This window comes from Euleptes europaea, chromosome 4, assembly GCF_029931775.1.
Source record: "Euleptes europaea isolate rEulEur1 chromosome 4, rEulEur1.hap1, whole genome shotgun sequence".
Taxonomy (NCBI): domain Eukaryota; kingdom Metazoa; phylum Chordata; class Lepidosauria; order Squamata; family Sphaerodactylidae; genus Euleptes; species Euleptes europaea.
This window is the reverse complement of record NC_079315.1, coordinates 78,756,229-78,777,043: the sequence shown is the minus strand read 5'-3', so window position 1 is coordinate 78,777,043 and position 20,815 is coordinate 78,756,229. Positions and strand designations below refer to the sequence as shown.

The window sequence follows — 20,815 nt, the reverse complement described above, 5'->3', positions numbered from 1 at the left end:
TGAATTTTCTAATCTGGAGCTGGCAACCCTACCAAGGCCTAGCCCCAATAGTCTTCCCTCAAAGGCCAAAACAGGCCTAGAAAGAACCCTGCCTCATCCCCCCTGCTTTTCCCTCACATAAATGAAGCCTAGAAACCTGTGATTGCCTGGCAACAGCCACTGAGGGAATTTGATTCTTAAAGTCATAGGTGGCCCATTTATCATTTTCATGTTTTTAACCCCCCCAGCATATTTTTATTTAGATTTCACATTTTCCTGCAAACCTGGAGCCCTTTTCATATTTGTAGAAATATCTATCTTGCCTGTTCACAGCTCCAGTCACCGGGTTTAAGTATCCAAAGATTTTGCTATTTGAATATAAGATGATCTGATGAGTGATTGTTAGGAAAAAATGTCCACATGTTTTGTTCAAATATTGAAGGGGTTGGAGATGCTGATAGAGTGATAGAGTAACACAATTTTCTGGCTGTGGACTACAGGACAGCACACTAAGTTTTTCCCCTTGGCCCAAGGAGGTTAGTTGAACAGATCCTTAGGTGTGAATAGTTCGCCCTCTAGGGTAAACTTTGGTGTGGGGTTTGGCCATGTCAATGTACATAGCTCCAACCTGATCAGGCCAGTCCCATGATGGGGTGCCCCAGAAACCACTGCAATAATACAGGAGATTCTAAGTTTGTACCCCTCACCATGACCTCCACCAGCTGCCCACAGTTAAAGATCAAGATACCGAAGAGCTCCCCAGCAACTAGAGCTGGCCTTGATAAAGAACTGATCTGCCGGCTACAAGCCAGAAATCAGCACATGAAATATTTTCAAACATTTTCCCCAAAACTGGCACATATCTACTGGCTATGTCAACAGGCCTAAATACTAAAAATGCAAAAGCAATAACAGTTTCTTTCACCTAATTTGCTTCACATGCTAAAAGAAAAAATATAGACGAACACAAATGAGTATGGTGATACCTCTACAAAGTCCATCATCTTTTCAACCCCTCTCCTGTCATTTTGAACTGTATTATATGATGTATAGACACGAGGTTGCTTCATGTGGTCTGGCTGGGATGAAGTTCCATGCAAGATCAATTTCCAGTTCACAATTCTTCCCTCATTTTGCGTTCTTCTAGACTGAAGGACATTAGTTTTATAATTAGTCTTCTATACTGTACAAGTTTGAGGCAGAAGGCAGAAATCAGATGGTGGTAATGAATCCAAGAACAACACAAACATTATGTGACAATTTTAAACTGTAACTTTAAGAGCTGATGATCAATACATTGACCTGCTCCGATCATTTCTCAAAAAAAAAGTTACACACATGTGACAGAAGCACACACATTTTCTATGTATCTAAATCAATGATGCTAACAATTGCTTCCATCCCATAAGATTATGTATGGGTCTTTTATTAAAAATATGGTTTTGTCTGATTGTAATTCTTGCAGGCACAGCCCTAGTAATTCCCAGACAAAGCGGTAGGGTTTTGTTCAATATATCTACCAGTAAATGATGTTTAATTTTGTAACTTTTGTTCCTCTTTTAACTAGAGCGGGTTTGACATCTTGTATGGGGAGAGAAATGTAACATTTTTAAAGCAAATTTTCAATCGTATTACTTAATTTTTGTACCTGCTCCACAGAAGCAATGCTCAGCTGTTCTAAGGACCTAATGACTAATTGTTCCCATTAGCAGTGAATCGCCGTGACAATCCCACTAGCTGCTGCCATTACAGTTAAGGCTCATTTGAAAAATAACAAAGTGCCATGAATTGGGCAAATACTGAATCCTAGACATGCCAGTTTGTGTCAAAGGTCAGATCCCCTTAGGCATGAGTGGAAAATATCCAGTCTGTTCTTGTGGGATTTTACAAACCTACACTAGTTGGGTGACTCTGCTTGAGAATCTGACAGCTCACACATATTACAGGCAGTGTTAATAATGCTCCCAGCTGCTGCATTCAGAATAAAATGTACTTGTACTGCTGTGTCTGCACGCTAGGAATTGCTTTTCAAATCTCCTGTTTCCAAAACTACAGCATTCCATTTCCCTTTATGTCAGGTTTCTAATTAAAGGTGACCACTCAGAAGGAAAAGGGAAGGTTCCTTTTCTACTACTCAAGATTCACATGTCTCTTAGCAACAATACTTCATTTAATGTCTTCAAGAGTGACAGATTTTGCTCAGTCAGACCCTCAGTGCTGTGATCTTTGTAAGTATAATTAGGGAGGGGCAAAGAGGGCACATAATGAATTGAGATGAAGCATGATAAGCAGGTGGACATAGGTTGGTGGTGGAATCTTGACAGACACTGACTGCTTTCCTAGTTGAAGCTCAGCTATTTGTAATAGCTACTTCTATATTTACTTCTCTGTGTGGTTGTAATCCTTATAGAAGTTGGCAGTGATATTATTAGTATTAGTGAGTGATACTAATAGGTTAAGAGTATAAACCAGCAAAATTGAAGCAATGCCTAAACCGTACAGATCCAATTCACTCCAAAAGAACCCCTCAGGTACTACTACACCCTCTGCCTCTATTCAGATGTCACAAAGTACTACAATTAGTTTGCCAAGTGAACAGGTCTAAACGCCTCTGATTTTTGCATGCTCTTCTCCCCCCCCCTTCCCTCTTTCCCTTCCCTGTTGCACTGAGATTAAAAGACTTCCTGGTTTGCAATTTGTTGTGATGTCTGGATTTAGGCGATTCAATAAATAGGAGTTTGTTTCTTGCCCACAAACTGGGATTTTAAATCAGAATTAAAATTATGTGAAATGTTTAACCATTTTGCAAAGGCATAGGCAGAGTATGATGATATTAAAGCTGATATCCTTGTTTACTGATTAAAAACTCTGGTACACCCACCCACCCTGGTGTGAGTTACAACTCGAGGAACATACCTAGATTTCATGCAATGTTTTTCACCACAGATCTGTGGGTCAGCAACTGCTCCACTACAGAGCTGAAGTTGGTCCTGTCTTTACAGTGAGGTTGGTCCAGATGTCACTTTGGGCCTACTATTGTTGGGATGCAGGCCAAGACCGGGTTAGCAGCAGTGAAAGAACTACAAGATTTGCCCCCCACCCCCCAATTAACAATTGGTTTAAAAAATTATTCTGTTCATATTGTACTTTTGTATGCGAACAGGGTCTCTGGGTCAAATGCTGAGTGGGAGAAATTGACAGCTCCATCCCTAAGTCAACAGAAACATTTCACCCTGAAGTGAATGATCACCTTCTGCTGCCATCAAAGCATCTATTTTCTTGACCTGCTTTGCAATTTCCCCTGTGCCCCATTTTGTTTAACTTGGGAGCACATTCAGGAGATCTTGTAACTGCTCTACTGGCTTCAAACCATGTAGAATTGCATAGCCACATGGTACCCATTCTGACATATATGAGAATCTATGCTGCTTTCCCCTTTGGCTTTACCTTTTAGATTATTGGCTGTCCATATTCTTGAAGTAACATGAGTTAGGGTTACCGCTTTTATTTTGTATTCCAATAAGATATCTTAGTCAGGGGGAGGGGGGAAAGAGTGTGAAAGGGGGTTACTTTGAGCACGGACATGAAAAGAATTGAAATGTTATTTTCCCCCTTCCTTTCCCTTCATCTTTTTTGTCTTCCTTAAAATTAAAAATAATTAAAAATATATTATTGGCTGTCCATACTCTTGAGATCACTGCTCAGGGCTTGGACTGGTGTATGCAACCTGCTTGGATAGGAACCTAGAATGATGTTTTTCTTACTGAATTGGTGAGGATTGGGCTCTCAGAATATTTGTGAAACTTATCATATCTCATTTCTAACTCTGGAGGAACATATCCCTTCTGCAATTATATCCATGAACATGTCTGCTTCATTAGCTTTCCTTACTTACCACATCTATAATTTTTAATGTCCATGTGCCTGTTGGGTTCTCCCCCCAAGTGTGAACTGACATGAAATCCCAGTCTTTAAAGCCGTTGGGTGATTTATCTCTTTGCCGCTCAGCCAATAAAACAGTACTGGTCCCTGTATTAGAGAGAAGAAGCACCCCATTACAAAGTTATATAAAAGCAGTGGGTATGGTTGAGGGAGACAATAGTCTAATGTCAGCTATGGATTCATATAACTTGCAATTGTTGCACATTATTGCAAACATTTTCAATGGGATTATATGTCATTGTGCAGATTTGAAGGTCTGCAATGTAACAAATGAATCTGATGCTCTGTTCACCATGAACTGAACAATTCACCATGGCCTTAAGAATATCATGTTGTATTGCTTGGGATCAGTATGAGGACAAAGCAATAAGGAAATAGCTTGTTGTCCTTCCAGAGCCATAACAATATTTGGATATGCCATCCAAGGAGATAAGGAGCACTTGCAGATCTTAAAACACTGCCAAAGTGATTCAGCGCATTAAATATTACCAGTCCATGCCTTATAACTGAGTAAACGTTATGACTTCCAGGTAGCCTTGCGTCCTAGCAATTTGGAAACCAAGCACTTTCTGATGGAAGAGCCTTCAGCCAACCTCAATTCCCCAACAAACTTGCTGCAAAGTTTTGTGAGTCAGGTGTGAGTCAGGTGTGGCCTGTGCTGTGGTACAACGATCTGTGGCTCAGTAGATAAAACGGGAAAGCTCTAGTGTGCACATGTCAAGGACCTGTTGCCCTTTATGGATCCAGATTTGTTTCCCCACTCCTCCACACGAAGCCATCTGGGTGACCTCGGGCCAGTCCCACTCTCGCAGCCCCACCCACCTCACAGGGTGTCTGTTGTGGGAAGGGGAAGGGAAGGTGATTGGAAGCCAGCTCGAGTCTCCCTTAAGTGGTAGAGAAAGTCGGCATATAAAAACCAACTCTTCTTCTTCAGATACTGTTCTGCACATCACTGCAGGCTATTCCTGACCTCCTCCCGATGTAAAAAAGGTGATTGTATAAAGTTGCATGTGGCAACTGAGTCTGTTCCTCATGAGGTGATATCCACTATAGGCAGAAGGAAAAAAAGAGGCAGGGTGGGTGGGTGCAGTAAATGTTCTGAAAACTATGGCTTTTAACGTAGTCGTTCAGACTTTATAAATGGGGGAAATCATCATCAAACTACAGTGCTGGGAGCATGGGAGCAGAAACCTGTTGTCTATAGGAAAGAGCCTTTGTCTGCATTTTTCCGTCCCCTGCTTGCATAACTGACATACAAGATTGCAAGCTGTATCACGTTTACTTTAGAGTACTTCTGTTCAAGTCAATGGAACTATTCTGGAGTAAACAGATGGCTTTCCCATTTTCCAAAATGGGACCAAAACCATGGGCTCTGTTATTTTCTTGGCCACCAATCCAGACAAAAGATAAGCGAAACACCGAGAATGATATGCTGCTAATTTTGATGAACGCTGAAAGCAGCAGCTCTGGAGTCTGGTTTTTGTTGGTTGTTTGTTTTTTTTTTTTTTACCCTGGACCATGCTCGCATGAAAAATGCATAGGGAAAATGTGCAGCATAGGAGATACGAGGCAGGAGAGCTCTTTTATAGAAGCATTCTGTTGCCAAGACAACAGTGGCTGGGTGCACAGAGAGCATGCTCTGCATGCCCTCCAGAGGAAAGACTTGCATTTCAGCATTAACAGATCTATTCAATATATAGTGTTGGTGTTAGCAAGGGTTTTCATACACAAGATGAAAATAAAGAGGAATCTTGCAGCATCTTACAGAATACCAGACTCCATGCTGCAACAGACTAACACAGGGATCACAATAGAACTCATAATCGCTTAAGACAATAAAGCTGCTTTGGTTTGTTAAGTTTAATGGACAGTAATGTATGATATGCATGTCCCCATGCTGCATGATTACTTAATATCGGCTTAATGTATCATGCCACTTAAATTTCAGGGTTTTCTTTCCACCAAATTGAGCGTGCAAGTATTCCATCTCCCAGAAGTGCCCTTAAATCCTCACATTTACCAAAATATTGAAACAGAGTAAAACCCGACAGTGCCTCAGGTACTGTTACTAGATATAGCAGAAATATATAGTGAGTCTCCTGCACCTGATGGAGAAGTCAGGGTCACATGAAGATCACCCCTCCGGGAATATTCAATCGTTGCTTCCAATTGTACATGTTCCAGTGATTTAATGGCATTTTCTTGACCTTCACAAGCTGTTGTGGGAATTTCAATGGTCACTTCGCCGCCCGCTCTTAACAACCTGGAAGCATTATGGAAAAATTGCCCTGTTATTTTCCCCCAGTTATTTCATGAAATTTTGACACCTGGCACATTAATCATCTGATTGAAAGGTCTGTGCACATTGCCTCCATTATTGTTCACTCAGAACCCGATGGACCTGGATTGTGGGTGAATGAACAAGGGAAGTAGGATTATGTAAAACTGCTTGGCTCTCCAGTGTATGGGAGAAACCAAGGCTTAGTATTTCATAGGCAATTATGTTAAATAATCATATTAGTGAAAATTCATTGTTCCCTCATAAGACTCCCAAACAGTATACAATGTTCTTCAAGCAGCATCCTCATCACAGCAGGCTTGTAGGATGTATTTCGATCCAACACACAGTACCCAGAAGGAAGAAAGATTCAACAGTGGCACGAATAGGACAATGGTAAAGGATGCATTGAATGACTGAGGCCAAACATTCTGGTGGACAAGAAAAAACCAGTTCTCTGATGTATTTGTGACTGTTGACCTTTTTTGCTGTAAATCCATTGGGCACATCACAAGACCTATTGAAATAAATAGCTATGTTTCAAAGTGCAAGATGTTAATTTTACTTTCTAACAGTCTTACACTGAGCAGCGTGAAGTAAATGGATCACTGATTTGCTGCTTTCAACATCCCTGAGAAACAATAAAATGAAAACCAAATAAACCAAAAGCATACTGGCTGACATTTTCAGAGCCAAATCTGCGGATTAATAATAATTTGAAATGAATTATTCTTACTTTGTATTTTGCATTCAGTTTTCAGAGCCCTAAAATTAATTGTAATTTAGCATTTCAAGTGGGCAGAGTCATTAATATTCTTTATCTGTCTAACCAAACCACAAAACAAAAAAAATGTATACCTCTTTTCACCCAAAAAGATTTATGGAAAAGGACAGGTATGGCAAACAAGAGAGAAAACAGAAATATGAAAATAAAAAACTATTTCAGCAACAAGAAATACACAGCAGAAGTATTAACATTCAAATATCTTGGAAAAGATAAATAAATGTGGTTTTCAATTATTCATTTCTGTTTTCTTGGCTTGATGTACGTGAAAATTCCACCTCATGGAAACAGTCACTACAGGGATCATTTTGAGGTGGCCTTCACATTAAAGCTGTTTGATATTCACCAGCACTCAGATAAAAACCAACGCCAGTGGACATTAACTATCAACTATCAAATGAACACTTACCTTGGCTCAAAGCTGTTGTCCTTAACAATGCACTCCTTCTTTTCCCCCACTCCTTTCCAGGTTATAGGATCTGCCAAATCTACCAGGGCTTTTGCATTCAGTAACCCAAACCCAAATCTGCTGTTCACCATCAGCCCAGCTCCATTTTTCTTCCATCCGGGATTGTTGGCCAATGGATCAAATTCAGACGTCCAGACTACCAAATGCTGCATATCCCTCCAGGTTAGATTAGGACTATTGCAAAACAAAAAAAACCCTGGTCAGTTTATATATATATGTCACTCAATCAGTGGTCTTCAACCATAAGCTAATGAAAATTTCTTCTACACTAACATATTACATAGTGGATCTACCAGCTGGCAGGACAAGATGTTTGTGGTGGTAATCTTCCATGGGTGTGTAAGTGTCATCAAGTCACTTCCAATTTCTGATGACCCTATAAATTAATGATCTCCCCTGTCTCCCATTTACCCCATCAGTTCTCTGTGTGCCCTGAAAAGATCTTATTAGTAGGAAGTTTCTGCAAACTTCCTCCAGTGGGTGAAGACTTCTTTGTTTTACCTGACTTTGGCTCAATGATCCCTCCTGCCTGCCCTATGTTTGAATTATTTTTATGTGTTTTTAAATATATTTTTAGTTTAGGTTTTAATTATTTTTAAGAGGTTTTTTTTAAAAAAATAAAATAAAACCTCTGCCTTGTTTTAACAGTTTGCTGCTTTGGTGGCAATTATTGGGCATCAAGGTGGCATACAAATCTTGTAAATACGTCATAACTAATAATAATAAATGTCCCTGTTGTAGAAACAACTTGCATACCATCTTGGTAAAGGAGAAGAAAAGACTTTATTTCTGATGCAGTTTTTTATTGTGCAGCTCAGATAACTTTGTGCATCAACAGAATTTCCCAACTTACTTATCTAGTGTATCACAATGATCCAAGGATTCCAAGGATCTCAGAGAGGCTTATATACATCTGCCTTCTTCATTTTATCTGCAATGGATTACTTTATACCAGCTCACAATGTGTTAACAGTGAGCATTCATACAGTGCTTTTCAATGTTCATAGCGCTTCTGACATATTGTCACATTGCCCCTTACCCCAGCTCCATAATGTAGACTAATATTAATCTCTAATTTTATCAGGAAACTGCCTTGGAAACTTTTTTGGAGAGACTGATATTTTAAAATACGAACTAAATAAAGGATCTTCTGGAGAGGATGACGCTATCAATCCTATAAACTGTCCATGCAAGACACTCGTGGAGACAAATCTTTCCTGTTTTTGCCTTCCCTCAGCAGCCCCTAGTGACCCCTTAAACCAGAAGCTCTTGGAATCGGTTGGAAGAGGAAGGTGGGGACAATTTCACCAAATTTCCCTTCCTGCAGCCCACTCAGTACCCCATGGTGTTTCATCTATGAGGCCCTTCTGTCCATCTGCATCAACGTTTGGGGAGGCAAGTACCCTTGCGCTTTTGGTTTGTAGGATCCAACCCATTGGTTACACAGTGATGATGGCAGGAGCAGGGGAGAGAGTTCGTTCCAAAAGAAAGTTTAAAAAGACTTACTTGGCTTCAAGGGCTAGAGCAAAAATCCCTGCTGCTAAAGGAGCCGAAGCGGAGGTCCCAGTGTGAGTCTGGGTGCAGTCATTGCGAAGATCAGCACTTATCTGAATAAAATAAAGAGGAAGAAGAGTAGGTTTTATATATGCCAACTTTCTCTACCTTTTTAAGGAGTCTCAAAGCAGCTTACAATCACCTTCCCTTCCCCTCCCCACAACAGACACCTTGTGAGGTAGGTGGGGCTGAGAGAGTTCGGAGAGAGCTGTGACTGGCCCAAGATCACCCAGATGGCTTCATGTGTAGGAGTGGGGAAACCAACCTGCTTCACCAGATTAGAGTCCGCAGCTCATGTGGAGGAGTGGGGAATCAAACCCGGTTCTCCAGATTAGAGTCCACCGCTTTTAACCACCGTTCTTAACCACTACACCAGCTGTTACAAAATGTTACAAAATCTTCCCAAGTTTACTATCTCTATTAAAAAAAAAACACTTTTGTGTATCTTCGTGCCACCAGTACACCTCAGAACACTGCCCTCTCCCTCAGATAAAAATCATACATATTTAAAGGCATTTCTATTTTAAATATAATTTTTTGTTTCAGAATGGCTTATGTTGAAGGAAAATACTCCCACGTCAAACAAACTGCCTTATCCTGAGAACCCAGTAGTATAAAAATAAGTGTTTCAGAGTCTCCAGTGAATCATAAAACATATCATTGTGTTGGGCCTAGAACATTTCAAAATGATTGCCTGCTTAAAATTACTCAGAGGCTGAAAATGAATGTTCTCCTCCCCCTTCAATAGAAGCACAGCACTACAATTTGGAAAATGAAGCAGATGGTTTATGAGAAAATTAAGTAACCCACTTAGCTAAAGAACCTAATGTGTCTGTCCATATAACTACAATTTGGGGAAGCAGTGGATGGGACTGTGTGTGGATGCATGCATGTATGGGATTGTAATTACTTGAACCTTCATAACTCAGCCAAAAAAAGGTTTACTTGGGAGGGTAGTTTCCTGAATCAGTGTACTTCAGTGATTTTTAATGCCATCTGTTCAACTGAGAACCAAGTTTTACCTCACAGGAATGCTGTGGTTTCCACTTTCATGTGGTAACCCCCGTGCTTTTGAACCCACGAGAACAGGTGGGACAGGCCATCAATATGGGTACTTTCCAAATCAGTGTCTCTCCCTAACTCAGTTTGAAGATAAGTTCTGATGGGCTAGAGTAACACATCCCACTAGTTTTAATTTGGTACTAAAGTCTAACTTTTATCAATGATTTATATATAACCATCTGGTGGTCAAATGACTGTAAACCAATTAACTAACTATATATATAACCTGGACCCTACCTCATCCAGCCAGTGGGCAAACACAGGCAATGGCATTATTTTTACTGTAGGAGATTCACAAATGCAATTAATGTGGACCTCTCTACGTCAAGAAAACCACTGGTTGAGTGTCCCCCAGAGTAGTTAACCCCAAACAAATAAATCAGTAATTCATCTGGGGTTGCCTATCCTGAGCTAAAGACAGATCACAGACAAAAGGAGGGAACTTGGCAACAGAGGGTCCAGCATAATTTGTCTCTACAGATGCAAAAGTTTGTCTTCAAACACCTTCCACTAACTCATTCCAGAGATGGTTGAGACCTTGTGCAGTTGCTCCCATCAGTTTCACATAGGAAGGGGTTTATCTGAAACTGCTCCCATGTAAAGGTCACAAAACCTACAGAGAAGGGGTCGGGAGATTTTTCAGGGAGAGCCATTTCAGTCAAAATATCTGGCTATGAGAAGCAGACGTGTGAGCCACACAAGAAAGATGGGTTATGTTTCCACTGTAAGCTACATGGATCAGTATATTACAACCTGCTTTAAGAAAGGCATTGCAGTGGCATAGTGAAAATCACTGGAAAAATTACAGTAAACCATTGCATTTAAAGTCCATCATGTCAGTGCTGGCTAATATGAATCAGGCTTCAGAGAGTAAAGGAATACTTCCTATAAGCATTTATGGAACATCCTTTTCCATCAACAAAACAGGCAAGGCTCACTATCTATACTACTTTTTTTATTGTCTTGTAACAGGTTTGCATACTGCTTCCTAAATGCAATGTAAGGGCCTAATGGGCACCCCTTTATTTTTTAATAGCCATTCCCCGCAGCTGCTGTGTGGCTGCAGGGAACCTGAGTTTAAAAACCTGCATGTCTAGTTTGGCCCCTAGTCTCACAGGCCATTTAGCCGTGCAATATAATTCCTGAAGCTAATTCACAGAATCACCACCATTCTGTCTTTTGATCAGAGATCTCCTTCCTATGGAACACATATTAATACGACAGGAAACATGTTAATCTTCAAAGTATTGTCCATTAATGCTAGGGTTGCCAACCTCCAGGTACTTGCTGGAGATCTCCCACTATTACAACTGATCTCCGGCTGATAAGAGATCAATTCACCTGGAGAAAATGGCCACTTTGGCAATTGGACTCTATGGTATTGAAGTCCCTCCCCTCCCCAAATCCTGCCCCCTTAGGCTCTGCCCTAGAAACCTCCCGCCGGTGGTGAAGAGGGACCTGGCAACCCTACTTAGTGCTGAAAGGCAATTTAGTCTTCTTTTTAGAGGTGGTAGGGTTCTCATATGTTTAGAGGTGATATGGTTCTTTGGGTAACACAATATTAGATTCGAGAAGTCCTTCTCTTACACATAAGCAACATTATTTTTCAGGGAACAATATCAACCAAGTGAAATGGCAGGATGGTGATTTCATGCAAATGATAAGGCTATTGTACATGAAAAACAGGAGTTTTCTTTTAGCAGTAGACTATCTAAGGGTGAAAACGCATGGTCGCTTTAGCCTCCTTTATTCCCTGTTTCAGCCAGGATTCAGCCAGGATCGACCTGTAAGTCATATTGGAACATAAAATACCGAGCAGGTGAATATCCCCCCCAAAAACTGTTTTATACACGATACTCAAAAATGCTTGTTAAATCTGGTAAAAACAACCTACAATTTTCTGGTCAGTATAATCCCCACTGCTGTATGCTGTGGCCAGCGATGAAGAGCACTTCTCTGCATACCAGGGAGAAAGGCCTTGCTGAGAAGCACTGCTGATGGAGACAGTGTAAATACTATCTGTGTAGCCATCACAGTCACAGTTATCTCCTTGGCGGCCACCGTTGCCAGAAGCCCAGACAAAAATGGAGCCTTTTCCTTTCCGGCCCTGCGCGAAATGAACGAAGCGACAGGATTACTGCACAGATGGAAGCATCACATTCCCCTTAAGTGTTCATTATTTGTTTAAATATTTATATTCCACTTTTCCTTACAGCCAAAGGTGGTTTCCTAGTCACAATCAAAAACATCATGATTTTAAAAATATACAAAATAAAACTCCAAATAACCCCCCAAAGATGCCTGCAGTCTATACCCCTGTAAAATGCTGTGGTAAATAAAATGGCCTTGTAACACCTCCTGAAAATTTCTCAAGGCAGCGTCTCTCTCACCATCCATCTCAGGGTGAAATATTTATTACAGTGTTTATATCCAGCCTTTCCCCATGGCATGTTTCCACAAAGATAGCTTCTGCATGAACTCAGGTAAACAAGGTGCCCATGTTAAAAATGAATATTTGTTTGTGAACCTATGAGGGTTGCACGGATTTTTGGTGCCGGGTGGAGGTTTCAGCGGGGCCAAAACCTCTTTAGGAGGCAGTGCCGCTGCGTTGCCTCCTAAGCCCAGCGCAGGCATTCCCCTCAGGAATGCATGGTTAAAGACTTCCAAGTTGGCAGCCACCACCACATCCTGGGGCAGGGAGTTCCACAAGTTAACTATTTGTTGTGGGAAGAAATACTTCCTTTTATCTGTATTGAATCTCTCACCCTTCAGATGACCCTGCATTCTAGTATTATGAGAGAGGGAGAAAAGATTCTCCCTGTCCACTCTCTCCATACCATGCATAATTTTATAGACCTCTATCATGTCTCCCCTTAACTGCCTTCTTTCCAGGCTAATTTTCTCAGCAACAACAGCCATCTGAGTTCTAAGAACTTCCTGAAACACAAGAATGCCTCTTTGAGGAAAGATATGTGAATCTCAAGCAACAAATGAACAAGTATATGTTTGCTGCATTATTCACAGACTGGGAAATCTTTAGTGTGCATGTTTCATATGGCAGGGTCTGTTTCCTCACATGAGGGATCGTTTAAAAAAGATGAGTAAGCACTATGTGGTGCAGGGAACATTTCCTTCAAAAACAGGTTATGCAGCCTTATCCATCACTGCACTGATAAGCATCATATAACCCAATTGCCTTAGCACTGTGGGATTATTACTATGATGATGATGTTTTTTTGCTGCTCAGCCTTGTTTGCCCGATTTTATGTCAATGTAGTAGTCAATGCAGAAATATATGTAGATAAACAGACTAATCAATAGAAATGATTTCTCCAAAGGAACTAAGGTCTTCTGACACATAAAACGCCATTTAAATTCCAGGAATTAATTTCATTTCCATGTACTATAGTCACAGTACTGCTGATTAATTACCTGTATGACTAGTGAATAATTTATGGCAAGTGCATTGGCATTTCAAGGATTCTGTTTTGCCATGTATTTTTCAAGGAGAAAATAGTAAAATTGGAAAATGATCTTTTCTGGTTGTTTCAAGATCAATGACTCTCTTATAATTAACATTAGGAACCAGCCACCCCCACTAGGTAGGGTTGCCAACCTCCAGGTACTAGCTGGAGATCTCCTGCTATTTCAGCTGATCTCCAGCCGATAGAGATCAGTTCACCTGGAGAAAATGGCTGAAATTGGACTCTATGGCATTGAGGTCCCTCCCCTCCCCAAACTCCACCCTACTCAGGCTCTGCCCCAAAAACTTCCCACCAAAAGTGAAGAGGGACCTGGCAACCCTGTCACTAGCACTGGTTAGGCCTTAATGGGAGATGTGTTGAAAGCAGATATAAAGGTGCAAGGCAGCCATGGGGTACAGAGAGAGATAGCAGCATGAAAAATAGTGGCAGAATCTTTTAGCCTGGTGGTAGCTTTTTAGCATACAATGTCTACAGAGGTATACACTTCTTTTAAAAAAGGATTAATAAATGCCCACTCATTATAAAGAACAAGGTAGTTCCCCATTAATCTGCCTGGCCAAATTTCCAAAGTGATGGTTCATAGGCTGAGAGGTCTCCTTTGCTGGATTCAGAGTTGATGTCAAGAATTTGGGGGGAGGGGGGGACATGGGGGGCCTCCGTTGGCAATGGCATGATATTACTTCTGGGGAAAACCCAGAACTGACATCAGGCCACTCTAGGAACTGCTGGAAACTCTACAGCAGCATCACACCGTAGCAAAAAATAAGACCCCCTCCCACATCTGTCTCTTCACTTATCAAGAAAAATTCTGCTAACTTTCAAGGGGATGAAAAAAAATTGTCCAAGGGGAAAAATCTGATTGAACATATGAAGCTAGGATTGCCAGGTCCCCCCTGGCCACCAGTAGGGAATGGGGAGGTAGGGTTGCCAGATCCAGATTAGGAAGCTCCTGGAGATTTGGGGATGGAGCATGGGGAGGACAAGAATCTCAGTGGGGTACAAAACCATAGAGTTCACCTTCCAAAGCATCAAATTTCTGCAGGGGAAGTGATGTCTGTAATCTGGATATGAGCTGTAATTTCAGGGGACACCCTGGTCCCACCTGGAAGTTGGGCCTCCCCAGTGGCAGTAAATTGAGTCCTTGGCCTCTGTCGTTGGCGATGCGTTGATGTCACTTCCGGCACATGTTGGAAGTGATGTCATCACGTTACCGGCAATGTGGTGATGCTCTGGTTTTTGTGCAAAAACTCTATGGTAAAAGCCTTTTTTACCATAGAGTTTTTGCCCAAATACCAGAGTGTCCCCATGTCGCCAGCAACATGACAATGTCAATGCGTCATTGGAGCAGAGGACTAGGCCTCAGTTTGCTGCTGGTAAGTCCCCCCACGAGCAGGCTGAAAGGCGCTGGGGAAGGGCCCCCAAAGTGGAGGATCCCTCGCCCTTAAAAGGGGTCTGGCAACCCTATATGAAACTAGTATCATAATCTGATTAAGACTGTTTATCCATCTAAACCAGTATTCTCTGTGTAGACTAGCAGCAGAGATCCAGAAGTCTTTTCTAGCTCTGAGCCTGAGAGCCTTTAACTGGAGGTGCTGAGGACTGAACCTGGGACCTTCTACTTGCAAAATATGTGTTCTGCTACTAAACTGCGGCCAACATAAATGTGAGTTATGTGCATTGTTATAACTCTGTCCATGAATGGCTGCCATTAAGTTTCTGTAATCTCTAGCCAGATCTAATGGGTTTACACGAAGGATATATTCCTCAACATGCATTCCCAACTATCTTAATTATAACTGGATTATGTGTTATGTACGGGATTAGAATCGAATGATCCAAACCTTGGCTTGTAAAGAAAGACCAATGCCATATTCATGAGGCAGGAGATTTTGCATTAATATTTTATGAGAGCTCTTTGCAGAAATTCTCATTAGTATTCAAAGCCAAACAAACAGACTAAGCCATACAGAAGAAGGCTGAAAAAGGAGGGAAAGTGCAAGAGACAGAAGAACAGGCAGAGAGGAAGCTTTTTAAAAGACGGAGTAGACCAGGAGTGTCGAACTCAATTGTTACAAGGGCCGGATATGACATAAATGTCACTTGGTTGGGCCAGGCCATGCTTCGCCAGCCCAGATTGAGAGTGAGGGGGATGCCTCAGAATCATAGAGTTGGAAGGGAACACCAGGGTAGAATTGTTCAGTCTTTCAGTGTCTTGGAATAAGACCCTGGAATAAGACACTGAAAGACTGGACAATTCTACCAACTATTTTGTCAGATTACACAGAGAAGCCATTGAAATTCATAAACATCAGCACAACTTTAACAGAAAAGAGGAGAGTTTAAGAATGAATAAGGCTTGGCTTCCTGTTCTAAAAAACCTCCAGACTAACAAAGACTACAGTCCGCAATAGCCATGCCGATTACCCTTGGATTTCACACATTAACAGCTCACTTCAGGATACAATGGTTCCATATTAACATCCCACACCCTCATTAGCACATTATCTTGATACTTACAGGACAATGATTAGCACATTACCTTTGATACTTTTTGCAGGACAATGATTCAGCTCAAACCCCCCCTTTCTGACTATATATTACTGTTCCTACACTAGGGCTGTTGATTCGGTTCGGTCTGAACTGAAAAACAGCCGAATTTCCCGCAATTCAGCGGTTTTTCGGTTCGGACGAACCGAACTCAAAAAGGGGGGGAAACCGGGGAGCCGAATTCGCCGAGTTCGGGGTGTTCCCGAATAAATTCGGCAAATTCAGCCCCTTTAAACAGATCTCTCCCCCCCCCCCCCGTGCGCCTCCAGGGAGCTTCCCTGGAGGTGCGCGGCGAGCCCTTTAAACAGATCTGTGCCTCCCAGCCGGGAGGCACAGATCTATTTAAAGCCCCCCCTAACCCTGCCGGGACTCCCGGCAGGGCTGGCGGGGGGCTGGGGGGGGTGGAAACCCTCTGTGCTGCCTGCCGATAGAGATCAGTTCGCCTGGAGAAAATGGCTGCTTGGCAACTGGACTCTATGGCATTAAATTCCCTCCCCTCCCCAAACTCCACCCTCTTCAGGCTCCGCTGGTGGTGAAGAGGGACCTGGCAGCCCTACTCTAGAGTGAGTCCATCTGTCTAAAACAGGGACTCTGAAATGACAGAACAGGCAAACAAGCAGGCATATGTTGCCCCGTAACACCCAGAGAAACGTCATTTGCCGGCACACATGAGCTCTTTTTGAATATGGCCAGCATCTCTATCCGAGGCCTCACCTTTTTGATTCCGTATTCAAATGCCTTCTGTGCCAGGCGGCCAGGTCCCTCGACAGTTTTCCCATCATCATTTGGGCCCCAGCTCGCACTATAGATATCCACATGTTCTGGATTGAAGCCGATGGAACTGGCTTCGATGGCATCGGTGACTATTCCATCCAGCATCCTTATGCCTTAATATTAGAGGGGGAGAAAGTGGCAGAAACCAGTAATTATTTTGGGACGGTTCTTCATTTGCATAATAAAAAATCAGTGGTTAGCATGTCAATAAAAAATGGCACTGTATTTTACCGTGGAAGCGCCTGAAAATATAAGGCTTTCTCAGCTGCAGGGAGGGAATATCCCAACGTTTCCACTGACATCTTCCTCCTTGCTGGAGAAACAGGCTGCTTGCTGTCTCTCTAGCTTGAGACAGGCAGCGACCTTCACTCAACGGGATATGAAGATGTGAAGGAGGCTGTCAAAGTCAGATTGGAAAGAAACATGATGGATATCTTCCAAACCAGATGAGAAAGACAGGCCATTAATGCAGAATTCCAACGTGACAGCCGCCAACACGGCCATCCGCTCTGCTGTAACTGTCCCATTTTCATTATTTTTTAAGCAACCCTCCTCTGCTAAACAACACGTCTGTTTCATAAACCTCTGTTAATCAAAAAAAAATTTCTTAAGTGGTAGGCTTTGTTTGTGTGAAATGAGTGCGGTGTATACCATTAACAATAAGTGAAAGATGAGCAATTGAAGTGAAGGCACCAAGATCAGCTGGAAACTTGGCTGACATTGTTTGGAGAGCAATGTGGAAAGAAAATTGCTTTCACTTTACAGCTAGGTTATTTTCTTGACAAAGCTGCACGTTTGTCACTCCTGTATTCAAAATACAAACATCCACCCACTGTACATTATATCCACATCTCAAAGTGAAACAAGTCATGTTTATCAGTTTAGAAAATATACTTCTTTATTTTAGAATTGCCAGGCTGATTACTATTCTTCTATATTTCTTATATGAACAGGCAAGTATTTCTTTCTTTAAAAAAAAAAAAGATTACTCTTTCGATCGATTTTTCCAATTGAAATCCAAAAACAAAATATTAGAAAACTAAGGCTTGCAGTGTTAGCACAGTGGGACAGGAGCTGTGTTGAACGGGTGCTGAAAATCCTGAATGTAACTTATTTATTTATCTGTTTAAAATTTAAAACATTTACTTGCTGCCTTTCTGCCTTGGGGAACTCCAGGCGGCATACAATATAAATAAAACGGTTATAAAACACATTAAAAGATAGCAGTAGAGGATAGGCCTTGATTGGTTGTGCAGGGTAGCAATGACAAGACCACTTCATCATGCATGCAGATTCATTCCACATTCCTTCGACTAAATTGTATGTTTCAGGATCACAGGAAGGAGTCCACCATGTTAGCCACCTGATCAACCACAACTAGGGTTGCCAGCCTCCAGGTAATAACAGAAGATATCCTGCTATTACAACTGATATCCAGCCAATAGAGATCAGTTCACCTGGAGAAAATGGCTGCTTTGGCAATTGAACTCTATGGCATTGAAGTCCTTCCCCTCCCAAGCCCCGCCCTTCTCAAGCTCCACCCCAAAAATCTTCCACCGATAGCAAAGAGGGACCTGGAAACCCAAACCACAACTGGACAGGTAGAGACTCACAGCTAGTAAGTGGTAGTATTATGAATCCTCTGCTGAAATACATTTGAATGGAGAAAGAGGTGCGGGAGAGGGTATAAACTGCTTTTGCATGCAGTTGTAGTATGCCTTCTAGCCACAACGCATAGCAGAGACAGAAGGTCTGTTGAAAAAACCCCTCTCCTCTTCGATTTAGGGTTGCCAACCTCCAGGTGGAGGACTGAAGATCACCTGGAATTACAAGTGATCTCCAGACTACATAAAACTCTTATTTATTTAAAACATTTATTCCCCTTCTCTTGGAGAAGATGGCTGCTTTGAAAGGTAGACTTCATGGCATTCTATGCTACCGAGACCCCTCCCCTCCCTAAACCACACTCTCCCAGACTCCATCCTCAAATCTCCAGTTATTTCCAAATCCAGAGTTGGCAACCCTACTCCTAGAGTGAAAACGCATGGTCGCTTTAGCCTCCTTTATTCCCTGTTTCAGCCAGGATTCAGCCAGGATCTAACACACTTTCGGCTAAACTAATGCGTTCAATCCTGGCTGAATCCTGGCTGAAACAGGGAATAAAGGAGGCTAAAGCGACCATGTGTTTTCACCCCTACACATATTGCTCAGTTTCGGGCTGTTTTGCTCAGGACAACCAAAAGCATTTCAGGCACAGGTTCCTTGCTTGCCACAGACTGCACCTGGGAAAACACTTTTGTCTACTGCCTAACAGGCTAAGTTACAATCCACATATGGTTCACATTTTGCCTCTTATCTCTCCCATAAACTCACTAGGTGGTTTAAGGAAGCTGCTCTTCCTCAGCCCTCCTCCATCTGTAATATGGGGACAATCATACTGGCCTTTTTTACAGGGCTGTTGTAGGGATTACAGAAAGATCATTTACAGGAAGCACTTTGAATGCTGAAAGTGCTACACATGTAGTAAGCATTGTATTAAAAAATCAAAATATTGCTGGTTTTTCTTACCCCCGACTCTGGAATTGTATGCAACTCCAACTCCACATTTTAAGTTGTTGGCTTGCATGGCAATCTCTCCTGCACATCGTGTTCCATGTCTGCAACAAAATCACCGTCCCCACACAGATCATGTACAAATGTTACTGTTTAAAGATAAATATTCACTTGAACATATTAGATTGTGATGGACCCTATAGGGAACAGTATGGCCATTCCTGCATGGCTGTTTCCTCGTGGTCACCCCGCCGACTTCTTCAAGGCTTTGCTTTGATTATGCATGCATTTCCCAATCGTCAGAGGTCACCTCGCTCTCCCCGCATGTTTACGGGTGTTTCCCTCATGTTTTCTGGATGCTGGCTAAACACAAACCCAGAAAACAAGGGCAAAACGCACGGAAATGCGTGGGGAGAGCCAGGCAACCTCTGACAGTCGGGAAATGCATGCACAATCAAAGCAAAGCCCTGAAATAGTCGGCGGGGTGACCGTGAGGAAACGGACATGCAGAAATGGCCTTTGTGATGATTGCCTAGTGCAAACCGGTGTTGTTATTAAACCCAAATTTCTCAAGAGAATGACAAAAACACACCTTTAGAGTAAAGTATGCAATTTACTTGACGCACATATTTTCAGTGACCATGTAAGCAGATGACAGAGTTTAAATGAGCATTCATTATTGTGAGGTTTCCGTTGCAGAGTAAAATATTTTCTGTGAGATTTGCTATGACACTCGCCCATCAGTTCCAAATGATGGATCCCTTATGAAAAAGCTGCCTTCATGGGCAACGGAACCATCGAATGCTGCTGGTCTATATTACATTTACATATTAATAAAGAATAGATATGTATGCAGCGATGGTAGATTTTTGAGATAATACCATTTGAATCCGAAGAATGGTCTCTTGTTGCCAATAACCACTGCAGCTAAGCAGAGTGATGTTTTTTCAAAAGCCCGGAAACGTTTATCCTTTGACTACATCCACTCCGATAATATTATTTCAGTTATAACAGAATCCACATAGTGCATTAAATATCATTTTGCCTGATAGGTGCTGGTGAACCATAGCATAAGTTCCTTATTGTGTCATTACCAACAACGACAGTCTAATTGGCTCAGAACAGCTACTTGTTCTGGAACACACATTTGAAATGAGCTAATCCTCTTCTCCTTTCACTGGCCTTCTCAAGCGAACACAAAAGGCACAGTCTATGAGATAACCATCACCATTTCAACTTGACTAGATAGGCTGTACTTGATTGGGCAGATTGCAGAGAGTACTGGGTATCACCCTTTCAAGAAGAAGCAGGTTCAAGATATTGCTGCCGTTTCGGACCCACAAAATGAACCACCTAAGGCAGGGGTGTCACACTCAATTGTTTCGAGG

General features: G+C 42.0%; 1 protein-coding gene across 1 annotated transcript in view; it reads right to left on the bottom strand.

Annotated features, from left to right (window-relative positions):
• PCSK1 (proprotein convertase subtilisin/kexin type 1) overlaps window positions 1-20,815 on the bottom strand; it is a 38,477-nt gene that overhangs the window by 1,694 nt on the left and 15,968 nt on the right. The window contains exons 6-13 of the mRNA XM_056849005.1: window positions 19,443-19,531; window positions 16,815-16,987; window positions 11,963-12,175; window positions 8,959-9,059; window positions 7,393-7,626; window positions 6,027-6,184; window positions 3,875-4,008; window positions 966-1,127 (exon numbers count right to left, since the gene is read on the bottom strand). Coding sequence (XP_056704983.1) covers window positions 966-1,127; window positions 3,875-4,008; window positions 6,027-6,184; window positions 7,393-7,626; window positions 8,959-9,059; window positions 11,963-12,175; window positions 16,815-16,987; window positions 19,443-19,531 — 1,264 coding nt within the window. The remainder of the gene's footprint in view (window positions 1-965; window positions 1,128-3,874; window positions 4,009-6,026; window positions 6,185-7,392; window positions 7,627-8,958; window positions 9,060-11,962; window positions 12,176-16,814; window positions 16,988-19,442; window positions 19,532-20,815) is intronic.